The following is a 16,168-nucleotide window of genomic DNA, read 5'->3' on the forward strand; positions in this document are numbered from 1 at the left end:
ATAAGAATCCTTGGCTCAAGGATAAAAGCTTCTATTTCCGCAATTGCTCAGTAGAGAAATTGAAAGAATGTGTGTGGGAAGGACGAGATCAACAGAAGATTGGCGAGTTGAAGTGAGTGAACGAATGGATCAAGGCAGACAGATGTGATGAGAACGACACTATCGGAGTCGAGAACAAGACACATCTACAATGAAAGAGTAGTCGAATCGGTGATAGCTGGATTGCTATATCGAAGACAGGTAGGTAGGTGGTGAGAAAGAGTGAAAGAAAGAGAGAGGAAGAGAGCTAGTGCATCTGCAAACAGAGCTATGCTTATGCCTCACAAACGAGATATCAAATGCCTCAAGCATCTGTGCCAACAAGATGAAATAAAATGAGTGGATGACGAGCTGCCAGCCGGAGCGTCAGTACCCGTAAATTGAAGAAACTTCGCCCTTCTCTTGAAGGCCGTACCTGACATAGGTAGTATTTCTACTACCATAATCAGGTAATAGACCACTGTCCCTTATAGGCATCATTGATGTGGAACTGGCCAAGTGTCTGGGCATTTTCCATTGTCACCTTTTCACCCTTAACCGTCCAATCCGAGATATCCAGGCCCATCTCGAGTTTGTCGAAGCCAGGATTCGTCGTGTCGTCCGTTGTGGCGATAATTGAATCCCCAATGTGAATATTACCGGCAATCAGGCCGTCAGGGAATTGAACGTTTTTCACGGTGAAACCCGCATAGTTCTGCAATGGGGCTAGCCGAAATAGCCCCGGGCACGGGCCTTCACAGATCACGTTTGAAATAGAAATGCTCAGGGATTTTGACTCGTCAACAGTCTCCGAGCCGTCATAATTGTTGGAGGCTCCGATAATGGCCGAGGGAACCACGTTCTCACTCTTACGGTAGCGAGTGTGGATGATATAGAGAGTGTCGATAGAAACGTCATGCACGTCTCGAGGCGTCCAGCCCATCTGGATAATCGGATCATTGAAGACTTTCCACACTGTGATACGGGAGGCCTTTACCCCAGAGTGGTAGGTTTTGATAGCGTCATCGTTGCAGTGATAGAAGACATCATGGACGTTGCCATTGGTGTACATCTGTGGGCCATCAGTCTGCATAAAGAACGCGCCAACCTGCTTGTAATCGGAAATCGTGACTGAAATATCTTCCCGATCGGCGCTACCGTCCTTGAGGTCCATACTATTGAAAGGCGGGGCATTGGTTGTGGGACCGAGGGCATGCCATGCCTGCCCACTTTGGATGCCGCGATGCCACCACATGCGTAGGCTGCTCACGTCGTCCTTCTCAGCTATGTAGCCTTTATCAGCGTTAGCCTGGTAGACGTATATCTCTCCAGATAGGACGCCGTGGCCAGTAGCGTAGAAGTCTTTAGCAGTGGTGGTGTATTCGATAGCCCCTTTCACGTACGCCCCGGGAGCCAGATAGACCCAGTAAGTGGCAGGATCGAGCTTGACATGGGCTGCTCCGAGAGGCTGGGAGTCGATATAGTACACTCCAGGGGGGAAATAAACAATGGGAGATGCTCCAATGTCGGCCACAGTGAAGGCGCCCGGTTCCATCAACTTAGTGTTGGTGTCGTTCTTGGAAGGGATCGATGCGGCGGGTAGAGACGGGCTGGCAAAGATCATAAGGGCATTGGTGGGCTCGATACCAACAACATCTCCAGATCCATCCGTGGTATACGCTTGACCATCGGAGCGATATGTGAAGAGATCGTTCGCGAATTCGACAGAAAACCGGTGCCCATTAGCATCAGCGGGCACTCGGACAAACACGGCACCACCCTCGTGTTTAACATCGTAATGAATAGCGGTTGGTCGGATCGTGACATCTGTGCCTACATCTGCACCATCTCTTCTTGAGATCTTGACATCAACATCCTTCTGATGTTCGAAGTGCGTCCAAGCCATAGTGATGCCGGCGTCAATTTCAATAGAGATACCATCATCTCCAGTGAAGGTGTCGCCACCCCCAGGACTCGAAATATCGCCATTACCATTGCGCGGGATGGTTTCGTAAACGAAAGAATCATGGTATTGCCCCGTGCCCGCAATGGCCACCTGGACGAGATACCGATGGGATTGCCGGACATTTTCAGGCTTGACCGCAGTGGCAGTATTGATCTCAGCGGTGTCATGCCACCAAGTGCATAAATCGGTGCCACAGTAGGCGGAAGAGGTCGAATTGGTCTGTCGGGGAAGCACGGCTCCCGCCCCAAGGCTTGCCAAAGGAAGGGTAGCGCAAAGAGCCACAAGAGTTTGCATCCAAGCGATCATCGGCAGAATCTGGAGAACGACTTGTATTGAGGTTCAAACGAGAGTGAACTTGTGAGTGGACCTGCTGTTGAAATCCAAATGTTTGTCGACCAGTGCAAGCTTTATATGCTCTCCCAATTTCTTCGTGATCGGACGGATCCAAGGAAAGTCGTCAAACATGACTTGCTGCTATAGTACTACAATGTGGAATTCGATGATCATCTTAGCATTGTCTTGGGGTCGGGGAAATAGCGGGCTAAAATCATCGTTGCAAACGGTACAGTTTTGCTAAACTAACGGTCCAACTTCCTGACGAAGGCGGCACGGGTTACCTGGCTTTAAACGTCCAATCATCTCCGCCAAGTCCTTGGCAATTTCAAGGCCCCGATCGCAACCTTCGCTGAATAATAGAGTTCGGAAACTCCGCATCTTCCAAATGAGCGGAACTGTAGACCAATTACAGATCACGGAGCAGCGTCGATCATCAATGGACCCGCAGTCTCGCATATATATCGGACAGTCTATTTTAGGTAACTACCCTACCTCCAAGCTTGAGCTTCACTTAAATTGAAGCGATCATTGGCAACGTCAACCTCTAATTGATCAGCCCCTGTCACTAAGGTATGGTTATTAGTGTCACCCACCAACGCTAGAGCAACCTACGCATCTAAGGGGTTTGCCAAACCAGAAACTTACATCCAGCACGGGAGTAGATATGGTAGACGATACTGTTTGTTTCTGAGACTAATTGAGTTTACGGCTCGGAAGATTACCGGAAACTAGGGGGATAGATATCCGAAGAGTGCTTGACGTGAAGGCTGGATCGGTCCTGGTAGGATAAGCTTTAAAAGGGAACGTTTTCCCGTACATTCTGGACAGAATTTCTAGTCCTGGAAAACATACAATGCTAGGCTACGCTTTGCTGTTTCCTGCTGCAGTGGGAGCTGCTGCCTTGAACTCAAGGGCAGCTCTTTCCATCGATAGCTGTCCCGGATATAAAGCAAACAATGTGCAAAATCATGGCGTCACCTTGACCGCTGATCTGGAGCTGGCTGGGAGAGCTTGCAACACTTATGGCACCGAGATTTGAAGGTGGAATATGAAACCGGTAAGTCCAAGGCAGTTGCCCAATCCATATTCGGAGACGGCAGCCTGACTAAGATTGATTGTCCTGCTAGATACCCGGCTCCATGTTATGATCTACGATCCAGATGAAATTGTATATCAGGTTCCTGAGTCAGTTCTCCCTCGTCCTGGCGCAAAAAATGCTACTTCAAGCTCCAATTCGGCGATTCAATTTTCATACCAAGAAGAGCCCTTCTCCTTTGCCGTGACTCGGACGGACACAAAGGAGACTTTGTTCAATACTTCTGGCTCCAACCTGATCTTCCAGTCGCAGTACTTGAATCTCCGGACGTCCTTGCCCCAGAATCCTAATTTGTACGGGTTGGGCGAGCACAGCGACAGTTTTCTTCTGAACACTACAAACTACACTAGGACACTGTGGAATCGCGATGCGTTCGAAATCCCTGCAGGGACGAACCTTTATGGAAGCCATCCAATATACATCGAGCAGCGCGAGACAGGTTCACATGGAGTTTTCCTGCTCAACTCCGATGGCATGGACATCAAAATCAACCAGACCGAATATGGCGAGCAATACCTAGAGTATAATATTCTGGGTGGTATTTTTGATTTCTACTTCCTGGCTGGTCCGAGTCCGAAAGAGGTCCATAGAGAAAGCGCCACTATTAACAGCAGCTCCAAGTCCCCGGGAAAAATCATTGTATGGGGCTGGATTGAGAGCGCCTAGAGTGCGAATCCGATTCACATTTAGAGACCGACGAGGTAATGTAACTGGCTGCGGGTGAACGCTATCGTAAAAAATGTTGCCCGAACCATTGTGGATGGGAGCATAGGACGTTTCAACCCAGTCTTCATGAAAACACAATTACTCTGCGTATAGCTGCTTTCTCTTACAAGTTTGCGACGAAGGGTTTAGGCATGACACTGCCTCCCTTGATCATTTCACTGAGCTTAGCAGCCATGGCCGCAATGGGCGCGGTAGGGTGTCCACTTATCTGTTCCGGGAACACACTAGCATCCATGACACGAAGACCGTTGACCCCATGAACCCTGCCCTCAAGGTCCACGACACTTGAAGTGGGTGAAGGGCCCATGCGTGCCGAGCCGACGGGATGATACAATGTAAAGGCCTTTTCATCCATAAACCGCAGGAGTTGCTCGTCGGTGATCGCATCGATATTGCTGCTTGAGTAGGGCCACCAGTACGAGGTCGGATCATCATTTACAGGAACCGGCTCAAGATACTTTTTGAAAGCTGGGCTTTTGATGATTTGGAGACACACGCGAAGCCCAACGAGGAGGACATTTCGGTCGTTGCTTCCCTCGTCGCTCAAATATTTCGGGTCGATGATTGCTGTAAACAGTGATTGTGTTGTCAGCTCTGGTTTCAATATTTCCGCCAATGAAGAACATGGAAGTAGACTTACGCGCATCAAATGCGTCTCTGCTCTTCAATGTAACTGTGCCGTGGCTTTGCGGACGAAGACCGATCGGGACGATAGAGAACACATTGCTTCCACCCAAGGGCTTCTCCTCGCCATGATGAATAAATGCAAGCGGAGCACCGATGATCTCTATATCCGGCGAATTATCACCAGACGTATAAGAATTAGGAGCATTCACGGTTTGAGAGAAGTTGTAATCCGTAGACTTGATGAAGGCAGCCGCCTCACCAACGTTGCTAGACAGTGGGCCACCACCTGTGAGAAGCCAACGCGCTAGTGCTGGAATGGCTTTGAGATAACTCCCTAGATAATCCAGGGTAGTGCCGTTCTTTGCCTTGCCTATTATCGGCGTCGTGCAGAGATGATCCTTAAGGTTGCGACCGACCGCATTGTTCTCTTGGACGACGGGAATTCCATGGGCCTTCAGTTCATCGGCCGGACCAATACCACTGAGGAGCAGAGTCTGCGGAGTATTTACAGCTCCTCCAGAGAGTATAACTTCGTTTCGCGCATGAACCTGGAAGCGCTCACCCCCCTGGGAAGTCTGGAACTCCACGCCGATTGCTGTTTTCTTCTCGCCTGTGATCGTATCAAATAACACACGAGTAACACGGGCCTTACATGCGACATATAGATTTGGTCGCGCTAACACCTGCGGGGTCAAAAAAGCTGTGGCAAGTGACGAACGCTGACCCTTGGGATCGACAAAAGTCTGGAATCTGGTCACACCCAGGCTGCCTTGGTGGGTGTTAACGTCCGCGATGGCTGGGATCTGAGCATCATGACAGGCGGGAAGGAAGCCATGTTCTACAATTTCTGAGAGCCATGAATAACCCGTCTGCCATTGCCCGGAGCTGCCACGGTGCTGGAAATCGATCGCCGGGCGACCGGGATTCGCGGTAAATCGCTCCATGTCTCGGAGGTAGGGAGCCAATTTGTCGTAGCTCCATCCATCACAGCCATGAACCGAGGCCCATTCATCGTAATCAGACTTAGAACAGTGATGGTACATCATTGCGTTCAGCGAGCTCGAGCCTCCGAGGATTTTTCCGCGGGGCCAATACAGCTGCCGGTTGGCGAGCTCCGGCTGCTCGATCGTGTAGTAGTCCCAATCATGCTCTGAGTGAAAGAGTTTCGAGAACAAGATGGGCACTTTTGTTTCAAAGACCTTCGTGTTGTCACCGCCGGCTTCAAGGACCAACACCGACACATTCTTATCCTCGGAGAGTTTGTTGGCGAGGACACAGCCCGCCGCACCAGCGCCAATGATCACTTTTTCAATAGAGGCCGCAAGTTAGGGGGGATGTTTGTAATAATATTTTTGAAGGCTATTTGTGACACACCGTAGTCGTAGCTGACAAGACTCCGCTCGGCGGTCGCATAGTGCAGCGGATTGGTAAGCGGGTTGCGACCCATGATGTTAGATGACCAGGAGTATATGCGAGAAAGATCAGAGGTCGAAGCAAATCATACTTTTTCACCTAGCTCTAAAGTCTCGCCTTTCCTTTATACAATTCCAGGGAATGTCTCCGCAACCTGTCGAAATGCGGGGAAACTCGGTTCCACCGCGGGATCACAACACGGACAATGGCAGCCTTGAATTTGAGATTCGTGAAAAAGGTTGTTTTTCACATGTCTCAACATGGGCCTATGTTCTCACGGTTGGACGGTTTTACAGTTTATAATGGAACCGCGGAGCTGCAAAGCCTCGGAGCCGAAGCTAATGTATGCAGCTCCTCGGTGATTGAGGTATGAGTCGAGTATGATTGGGTGGGAATCAATAAATATGGGGCTTGTTTCCCGTTCCCTCGGTCTTACTGCGTTACTGCATGAAAAGTTGATAAAAGGGCTTACCGAAGCCCATCTCTATCGCCTTGTAAAATTTGTCTCTTGGTTTTAATACATATTAAATCGCTATATGAAGTATTCCTTACAGATCTGCAGAGTTGCGAAAATATAATTGTGAAGTGGATCCAGGCCCAGTATTCGGTGCACGGCAGACGCTAGCAAACTGATGAGGTATGCTAGGTCCAAGCCAAAAGGCAGTATCTCGAAATTGAATTGATTGAAACCCAGGTATCAAGAATATTGGAGGGAGACTTTTCACTTTATCTACTCAATCTGCCCAAGACTATAAAACGGGCCACAATCCCGAAAAGGCCATGTTCGAAGCTACATGCCGTGCTGGACCAACGCGCCCTGTCCCCTTACCAGCTTCGAGGGATAAGAACATCATGAAATCTTGATAGAGGCCTCAGTTGGATTTGAGGAGTCCTGTTATCCCAAGTCATCGAGCTCAACGTCTAGACGGTGAGTCAAGTCTCCGCTGTCGAGCAAGGAATTTATCACCACCCTTGGCCCTTGATGATCTCGATCTCCGGTTGCTCCAGTCACGCTCTCAAACAGGGAAGATCCAGAACAAAGAACCCAGATTGTTCTTCGACATAAGTTGGCGTCTTCATCTGATCTCGAATCATGTTCTACGTCGCGATTTCTGAGCGAGCAACAAGCATATCCGCCTCCGGACCGGGAATCGTTGCCCAAAGCCAGTACTTCCACGCCATCAATGAAGACGTGCAGTCATTTCTTGGGCAATGTGTTAACCCAGACGAGAATTCGCTCAAATATGTGCAGATGTTGCAAGATATTGACCACAATGAGTCTGCCACATCAGAAAGTTATGCCAACCACTCCATGCCCCTCTTGACATCGCCCCACCGTGCGATGGCTAGGTCCCTCCAGAAGTACGAGCGCGGCTGCTATGGGCCTGTAGACGCAGGCTTGGGAAACGGATTTCCGCCTTTCTTCACGTAGGTCGCCGTTAAACCCAGAAATGGGCGTTCTTCCAACACCTTCCTTTCTTCCACCATAATTCGCGGCACTATCACCGATACTCCCTGTTTCCTCATTCGTGTGAGCAAGCGACACACCAGCTGCACCGTTGAGTCAGCCCCGAGCGTCCAGCTTGCGTCGGCGTAAACCCATGATAGCGCCGCGTTCGGCAGAGCCTCAACCATGGCAGTCCTCCAGGCAAAGTGATCCGAAATGTCATACGGCTCACTGTCGATAGTAATAGTGATACCACCACTCGAGCATATTTTAAGCCCGGTCGCTGTCACGATGATGTCCGGATGCAGCTCCTCACCGGAGGCCAGTTCTATGCTGGAAGTTGTAATCTTTTCAATCGCGCCCGTCTTAATGCTTTTCTTTTCCGCTCCTAATAGAGGCATAGAAGTCGCCATCGGGACAAAGACACAAGCGCTGCTCCCATGGATTGTATGAAGGCACGAAATCCGGGTCTAGTTCCATGTCTGGCGGTAGAAGTTTGGCTGTTTTGCTGAGGAGGACAGATCTGGCTGCACGAGGGAAACAACGGCAAAACGACACCATAACAAATGAGAAGAGCATCCATCTAAGACGTACGAGTACATTGGCCGCAAATCGGGGTAGAACTTCTGAGACGATGCTCTCGAAACCTCCCTGCCTGGGAAGAGACGCGATATAGGTCGGTGAGCGCTGGAGCATGGTTACGTGTGCAGCGCCTGCAGTAAGGGAGGGAAGTAACGTGATGGCGGTGGCGCCAGAGCCGATAATAACGACCCGTTTGTTGGTGTAGTCGAGGTCGACAGGCCAAAACTGGAGGTGGATGACCTCGCCTTGGAAACTGTCTATCCCGGGAACGTTCGCCCGTAGCGGCTCCTGGCAGTCGTAGTAGCCTGTGCCGAGGAACACGAAGCGAGACCCCAGGGATATCTTCTCTGTGTCGTTGGCAGTGATGTCGAAAGTCCACATGTTAGACGAAGATGCCCAATCCATCTTGTTTACCTTGTGGCAAAATCGCATCTTCCTATCGATGCCTTCTTGGGCAGCCGAGCCTTCAAGATACTGGCGGATGAGAGAGCTCTGGACGATAGAATCTTTTCCCGTCCAGGGCGCCCATTTGGCGAGATTCCAGAATTCCTGGATAACTTGCGTAGCTTCTTCCACGCGTTCTCGATGAGCAGTTCGGGCTATTTTAGCGCTCTGGCGGCCGAGCTTATGCCTAAGCTGTCGAAACTCCAAGGCATCCGAGTCCTCCGCCTTCGCGCGCCTACGAGCGCGGCGGACCTCTGCCCTGAGTGGTGCGAGCTGCTGCGTGTATCCCGGTATAGACCATTCATTCACGCCGGTTCGGGGAACGTTGTCTTGGGCTGCTTGGAGAATGTCGGTAACCATAAGTTCCACGGCCGCGTCGATCTGTTCTGTTGTCTCGTACGGTCCCACTTTCCAGGTCTGGCTTCGCGGCGTGAGAGCTGCCAGCCAGGCTTTCCAATCTGCGTTCTTCCATTGTAGCCGTTTGTGCCGCGGGCGTTGCTGTGTTTCAATGTTGACTTCTGTGAGGACCGGGACGTGGTCCGCTGCATGTAACGACTGGCGTTGGGCCTCACAGCGTATAAGACGGTTGGCCAGGGTGGATAATGCCCACGCTAGATCGATTGTCGTCTTCCTAACCGCGCCTCTCTCGTGCTTTTCGCAGGTGGTTGTGCCTCTTGGAGTCAGCAGTTCCAGGCCGTGATCTCCCATTAGACCGATGAGATCCTCGGCCTCTACGCCTGTGCGATAATACCCTCGCCGGGACCACTGAGGGTGGTGAGCCATGAATATCCCAGACTGCCCATAGGCCAGGGACCGCACCCAGGCCAAGTGCGCAGCATGTATCAAGCATGAAAAGAAATCCAATCTTAACCACTTTGCCTTCGACAGAGGCTGCCCGATCAGGCGGAGCGGCTAGACATCATCCGCGCGAATCGCATTAACGGGCCCCAGTGGCATCATCACCCGACGCCATGAAGTCCCTATCATCATCATCAACGACGACAGCCAACCCAACACCATCCGAGGCCTCACAGCTACGACCAACGACGCGTCAGGCCAACGGCCCCACCAACCTCAACGAGAGCACACCCAGGACTCTCGGGTTTTCCGAGCAGCGCGTTCTGCAGGCCCCCTTCTGCTCCGGCCGTTCCTGAACCACGTCAGCACCCCCCAATCCGCGTAATGGACCCCTCGTTAAAGCATAAGGCTGGGCTTCTCGTGGGGGCCTCCCTCAGGGTCGTCCCTGGTTTCTACCCGTTTCATGCCTCGGTCCAAACCATTCAGGCAGCGCTGACGCACGACAGGTCCTAAGTACGCCTTAAGGGTGTCGGGCTTGTTGTGCAAGATTGCCATGGTGATCCCATGAGAAGAGCTTTAGTCGTATAAGACACTATGTCCTGATCCAGAATGCGGTTGATTCTCTTCTGTTCTGTCGCTGTCACTCTTTCTATTTTCTCTTAGCAATCTCGAGTTCCTATCGCTGGAAGATGAAAATCCACTCATTTGCTCTCATCGGCGCCATTTTTGGCTCTGCCTCTGCCTCTAGCAATACAAATCAGGGTCTTCTCTCAAACGGCCAGGGTAAGCCGGTGCAAGTATTGCAAATACTTTGGTTTTTGTTGCTGACTACAGCCTCAACAGTCTCACTGGGCGATTGGCAAGCCGCATACGAAAACGCCTCCCATTTCGTCTCGAAGCCGAACACCACGGAAAAGATCAACTTGATCACTGGAAGCAGCGTCAACACCACCGATGGTCAGACCTTCACGGCACTCGAGTTTCTCGATGGCTCGATGGGTCTCCAGGATTACTACTACGTCTCGGCGTTCAGCCAGGCTTCGGGACTGGCCATGACCTGGGATAAGGATGCGATATACGCCCAGGCAAAGGCCGTAGCCACTGAGTTCTACCTCAAGGGCATTCAAGTTGTCGACGGACCTACTTCTCAGCCCCTGGGTCGCACGCCCTGGGGTGGGCGATCGGTTGAGACGTTTGGATCGGATCCGTACCTGAACGGCATTGCTACCGGATTGAGTGCTAAGGCATACAAGGATACGGGTGTTATTGGAGGAGCCAAGGTATGTCGTGCTGCACCACTCACATATCTCACGGCGTTTTGATTGACCTTTTGATAGCATTTTATTTTGAACGAGTAGGAGACCAACCGTACTGGAAGCATGGGAGGAGGCGTTGGTGCTGGCGGCGGTGCTGGAGGACCGCCCAGTATGGACTCTTCTTCTTCTTCCGCCTCACCTTCCTCAAGCTCTACTGCGGCTCAGCCTTCGTCCTCCTCTGCCGGTGGAATGGACGGCGGAGCTTCTATGTCGTCGCCTTCCTCGTCTTCATCCTCTGGTGCTCCTTACTCCTCCAACGCCGACACAAAGACCCTTCATGAGATGTACCTCTGGTCTTTCTACGATGGAGTGCATTCTGGCCTCGGTGGCGCGATGTGTCTTTAGAGCGCCGGCATCAGGCGACGCATAATATTCACAAGCTCTTTCGTTGACATAATCATCCCATAAATTGCTTCCAGTGACACCCTTGACGATATTTGCATTGTAAAACAGTGAATGAGTGAGGTTGTCCCTCAGGGAGGGCATGTCTTCATGTAAAACAACTTTCCAACTCTTCCGGTGCCGATAATGATGATGTGTTCAACTTCGGTGGCGAAATGGTTGCTTGCGTGGCTGTGGATGGCTGTCTGAGAGGTTGTCATAGGGACAGAAGCTGTGGACCAGCCTGTGGACCAGCTTGACATCCAGGGTCGGTTCACTCCCGGCGTCGTTGAAGACCCTTGGCGAACACATTGTGGACCAGAGAATCGGTATTGGTATAATCAAGCAGCGAGGAGGAAAATATGCCGTGTCTGTCCCGAGTTGGAATCCGACCGGCAAGTTAGATACACGAAGGAGAAACAGTTGTATAACCAAGAAAGAAAAGATTGGTACGTGACGGAGCATTCATCGCGACGGAGTACATCAAGTTATTGTGCGGAGCATTCCGCTCACTGGAGGTCTTCCTCGTGGCAAGTCCAGCAAGTGACTAAGTGGACTGAAAGAAATTTTCTTTCCAACTTTCACCGAGGTTAATGGGGTCGAATAGATTTTGTATTGTAGCGGTAGGGTTTGCTGCGTATGTCGCCTTGTATTGATTCTGAGCAGGGCCATATTCTGTTTCAAAGAGCCTGCAACGATGCCTGAGTTCTCGGCGGCTCGAGCGATTTGGTTCTTAGACGCGGTATTCTGTTCTGGCTGCAGCTGAATAGCTTGCTGGAGAGGATATGTACACTCCAATGGTAGGTTGATGTTGCGAGGACTTCGGACCTCATCAGTTAATTCGATGGGTGTCTCCGTAGCTGCTGTTGAGGGCCAGGGTGATCGTAGCAAAGACAAATGATGAAATTCTTTGTAACCGTTGGGGGACGTGGACAAGTGATGCGAGGATCGGTTGTAGATAAATGGATGGTCATGTCGGAAGACCGTGCTGAGAATATAGGCAGGCGGCGCATTGAAGAGGACGGGAGTATGGAAGATTGAAAGACTTGAAGAAGAGCTGGGTCCGAGTCAGTAATAATCCGACAGAGGGGGGCCAAGTCAACAATACCTTTTGTGTGCCCATGGCTGACGAGATGTAGTCTGGTGGTGGTGGTGGTGGTGGTGGTGGTGGTGGTGGTTTTTTTTTTTTTTTTTTTTTTTGGTTGTTTTCTCCCCTTTTCTTCGTCTTCCTCTATTTCCCTTTTCCCTTTTCCCTTTCCTTTTCCTTTTCCTTTTCCTTTTCTTTTCTTTTCTTTTATTTTTTCTCTTTTTTTTCTTTTTTTTTCTTTTTTTTTCTTTGTTTTTCTTTGTTTTTCTTTTTTTTTCTTTTGTTTTTAATTTTGACAGATGGTAAGATGAGCAGCGAAGGCTTCGGACTGCAGGCAAAAATGCCATATTGGAGTATGAGTAAAGCAGCAAGAAGAGAATTTTGATAGTGGATGTTTGGTAATGAGGTTCTTTTGTTGGGTTTGGTGGATGTTTGGCAATGGATGGTCGGTGGTGAACGTTTGATGGTGGATGTATGGTGGTGGACGCCCGAGGGTGGATAGAGCGCAAGAAAGGTAATAGATAACGCCTTGTTCGATCATGAAGGCAAGCCTGTTAAGAATTGGGCAGAGGCTCTATTAAGAATGGAGACAGGCTGTATGCGCGAGACGTTTTTCAACGAAAGGAGAACGCGTGATGGCTTGAATGGTGGTAAATAATGTTCTTGATCAGTAATGAATCGAGACACGATGGCCTGGCCGAAGGTAGACAAGGGCCTGATGGAGAGGTCTTCGGTGGTAGAAGACAGCGCGGCAGTTTGGTCGGAGGTAGATGTGGAATTGATCGATGAGGAGGTAGCATTGGTGAATATAGCAATTTTGATGAAGGATGAGAGCGCGAGGGCTTGGCGATGAAAGTTTGCGTGGTTGAACGGCGTCGCAGTAAGCCCAGGTATACGTCCTGTCCACAGCCCGACTTGCGGATTTCGAAGCAGAAATAGCCCCTTGCAAAAAGCCCCGGCAAATTTCCATTCCAAATTTGGAACCCCAAGTTGGGTCTTCGGTATCCGAGAGGCGAGGTGTGCGGACAGTTGTCGACAAAGATTGTAGGGAAAAAGAATGTTTAACGGTGGGCGATGAGTTGGCGGTAGTCAGAATTTGGCGACAAGTGAGTTTGACGGTGGTGGATATTGAAAATAGACAAAGGTGTGATGATGGAAAAGGCTTCGCGGTGGACAGAGCCTGATAGTCATGCTCAATTATTGGGAGAGCTCAATGATGGATGGAACTCAAAGGTGTGATTTGTGAAATGAACAAGTCATCCGCACGGACAATGATGGTGGAGGTACGTATGAACGAGACCATATCAATGCATGGCCTGTATCTCCGCGTTCCGTCCACATCCTCACTGGCGGTTTTCGAAGCAGAAGTAGCCCCTTGCAAAAAAGCCCCGGCAAACTTCCATTCCAATTTGGAACCCCAAGTCGAGTCTTCGATACCTGTGGAGGCGAGTTGTGTGGACTGTTATAGACAGAGTGTGTATGAAAGAAGAATGTTTAATGGTAGGCGATGAGTTGGCAGTGGACAAATTTCGGTAATTGACCGTGTCCGATAGTTGAAGTTGGTGGTAGACGGAGCTCGACGATGATAAACTTGATATCAGAGCCTAATGGACAGGTTTTGGTAGATACTGTCCGATGGTTGATGGGTGGTAATTTCCGATGATGAACAGGTCTTCCGTATGGACGATGACGGTGGAAAATATGTAGAAGCGACACCATAATTTTGGCTTGGGTCTCATGTCCCGTCCACAATTTGGGCCTCACTGGCGATTCTCGAAGCAGAAGTAGCCCCTTGCAAAAAGCCCCGGCAAACTTCCATTCCAAATTTGGAACCCAAAGTTGGGTCTTCGATATCTGTAGAGGCGCTGTGTGGATTGTTATGGACAGAATGTGAAAGAAGAATGTTCAGTGGTGGGTGGCGGCGCCGATGAGTTGGTGAACAGAGCTCCACTATGATAGTGCTCGATAGCAGACAAAGTCTGATGGACAGGTTTCAGTAATTGACTGAGTTCGATAATTGATGAAGTGGTAATGTTTGACGATGAAAGAGTCATCCGTATGGACGGTGATGGTGGGAATTAGGTATGAGCAACCCCATAATTTTGGCTTGGGTTTTCATACTCCATTCACAACTTGGACCTCACGGGCGAATCGAAGCAGAAGTAGCCCCTTGCAAAGAGCCCCGGCAGACTTCCATTCCAGATTTGGAACCCCAAGTCGGGTCTTCGACATCCGGGAGGCGAAGTGTATGGACGATGGTGGGTGAAGATTGTACAGATGACGAACATCCGATGCAGACAGCGAGTCGGCGGCTGCTTGAATTTGACCATGGACGAAGTTTAATGATGTTGGGCCTGGAGCTTAAGAACAGACATAGTCTGAAAATGAAAATTACTCCATAATGGGCAGGGTCCGAAAATTGATTATGTCCGACGGTTGATATCTGGTTATTGATTCTTTCGTGGTGGTTGACGGAGCTCAAAGATAGAGCTCAGCAGTGTGTGGAATAGTCTTTGGCCATAAGCCAGTCGATCATATGAACGAAGATGGGTGAAGGTATGTATGAGCGAGACCATGTTCATGGCGTGAATTCTCAAGATACGTCCACACTCTATCTCACTGGCAGATCTCGAAGCAGAAGTAGCCCCTTGCAAAAAGCCCCGGCAGACTTCCATTCCAAATATGGAACCCCAAGTGGGTCTTTGATATCCGGCAGACAAAGTGTATGGACAATGAAAGTTCGTGATGAACGGTGATCGGTGGTGGACAGAATTTGATCAGGGATGAAGTGGTGGTGGACTCAGAGCTTGAAAATAGACATAGTCCGATGGCGAGAAACGCTCTGAAAATTGACCATATCCGGGTGGTTGATGTCAAACTGGTGTTCTTTTGTCGTAAATGAAGGAGCTCAATGATAAAGCTCGGCAACGAGTAAAAATCTTTTGGCCATAAGCCATTTGTCTGTGTGAACGACGATGATCGAAGGTGTCGAAGGTATGTATAATTGAAACCGTGTTCATGGCGTGGATTCTCACGTCTTGTCCACATCCTCGAAATTGTGCCAGATCTCAAAGCAGAAGTAGCCCCTTGCAAAAAGCCCCGGCAGACTTCTATTCCAAATTTGGAACCCCAAGTCAGGTCTTCGATATCCGGCAGACGAAGGATATGGACGGTGGTAGATGGACGGAGAGCGCACGGAAGTGATTTCCGAGATGGACGGACTCGGCTGTGGATCGATGGCTGAGGAGGTCCAATGAAGAGTGGAGTAATCTTGGCGACGACCACATTGTCGGTATCGGCTGTGGGCAAGTCGTCCGTAGAGATGATGATGCTGGTGGAAATAGCTTGTATGAATTAAGCCATTTTCATGGCACAATCCTTATGTCATGGGTTCGTGTCTGCTCACGGTTCTGTAAGCGGAAGAGAGACGAAGGATGTAGGTGGCAATGAGGGACAGTGCATCAACGGATTGGTGTCCTGAATCCTCGCTTATTGTTCATGTCACCCCTGTAGATCTCGAAGCAGAAGTAGCCCCTTGCAAAAAGCCCCGGCAAACTTCCATTCCAAATGTGGAACCCCAGGTGGGTCTTCGATACCTGGCAGACGAATTGAATGAACAGCGGTGGACGCAGAGTATGTGGACGAGGTAAAATCCGAAGATGGACGGACTCAATGGTGGATAGAGTCAGATGGTTGCTGGAGCTCAACGAACACCCGAGTGATCTTCATCGATGGAGAAATTGTCTGTATCTTGTGGAAGACAAAAGGCTCTGTCGTACAAGCGAAAACGGTGGAAAGTGGTATGAATTAATGGAGCCCCATTCATGGCATGAATCTCGTATTCAGTTCGTCCTGGTTGGCGAATATCGGAATGGACATACGAGGCATACGGTCGGCGATAAATGAAGAGCCTGAAGGCGAAGTGGTCTCA

The 16,168-nt window shown here is 50.0% G+C and overlaps 6 protein-coding genes across 6 annotated transcripts; 3 read left to right on the top strand and 3 right to left on the bottom strand.

The window, feature by feature from the left end:
* Positions 1–484: 484 nt before the first annotated feature.
* Positions 485–2,290, bottom strand: N7532_005342 (uncharacterized protein; the record flags this gene model as incomplete). The annotated part of the gene is made up of 1 exon (XM_056617836.1): positions 485–2,290. One exon carries the CDS (start codon positions 2,288–2,290, stop codon positions 485–487), a length of 1,806 nt encoding a protein of 601 aa, XP_056473995.1.
* Positions 2,291–3,464: 1,174 nt separating this feature from the next.
* On the top strand, positions 3,465–4,082 carry N7532_005343 (uncharacterized protein; the record flags this gene model as incomplete). The annotated part of the gene is made up of 1 exon (XM_056617837.1): positions 3,465–4,082. The coding sequence occupies one exon, from the start codon at positions 3,465–3,467 to the stop codon at positions 4,080–4,082; it is 618 nt and encodes a 205-aa protein (XP_056473996.1).
* Positions 4,083–4,245: 163 nt separating this feature from the next.
* Positions 4,246–6,216, bottom strand: N7532_005344 (GMC family oxidoreductase; the record flags this gene model as incomplete). The annotated part of the gene is made up of 3 exons (XM_056617838.1): positions 4,246–4,709; positions 4,783–6,072; positions 6,144–6,216. 3 exons carry the CDS (start codon positions 6,214–6,216, stop codon positions 4,246–4,248), a joined length of 1,827 nt encoding a protein of 608 aa, XP_056473997.1.
* Positions 6,217–7,559: 1,343 nt separating this feature from the next.
* On the bottom strand, positions 7,560–9,438 carry N7532_005345 (flavoprotein; the record flags this gene model as incomplete). Its single annotated transcript, XM_056617839.1, has 2 exons — positions 7,560–8,099; positions 8,224–9,438. 2 exons carry the CDS (start codon positions 9,436–9,438, stop codon positions 7,560–7,562), a joined length of 1,755 nt encoding a protein of 584 aa, XP_056473998.1.
* A 188-nt stretch (positions 9,439–9,626) lies between these two features.
* On the top strand, positions 9,627–9,809 carry N7532_005346 (uncharacterized protein; the record flags this gene model as incomplete). Its single annotated transcript, XM_056617840.1, has 1 exon — positions 9,627–9,809. The coding sequence occupies one exon, from the start codon at positions 9,627–9,629 to the stop codon at positions 9,807–9,809; it is 183 nt and encodes a 60-aa protein (XP_056473999.1).
* Positions 9,810–10,142: 333 nt separating this feature from the next.
* Positions 10,143–11,114, top strand: N7532_005347 (uncharacterized protein; the record flags this gene model as incomplete). The annotated part of the gene is made up of 3 exons (XM_056617841.1): positions 10,143–10,236; positions 10,297–10,733; positions 10,812–11,114. 3 exons carry the CDS (start codon positions 10,143–10,145, stop codon positions 11,112–11,114), a joined length of 834 nt encoding a protein of 277 aa, XP_056474000.1.
* Positions 11,115–16,168: the final 5,054 nt, after the last annotated feature.

Source organism: Penicillium argentinense, assembly GCF_028826775.1.
Source record: "Penicillium argentinense strain IBT 30761 chromosome Unknown utg000005l_segment0_segment0, whole genome shotgun sequence".
Lineage (NCBI taxonomy): Eukaryota > Fungi > Ascomycota > Eurotiomycetes > Eurotiales > Aspergillaceae > Penicillium > Penicillium argentinense.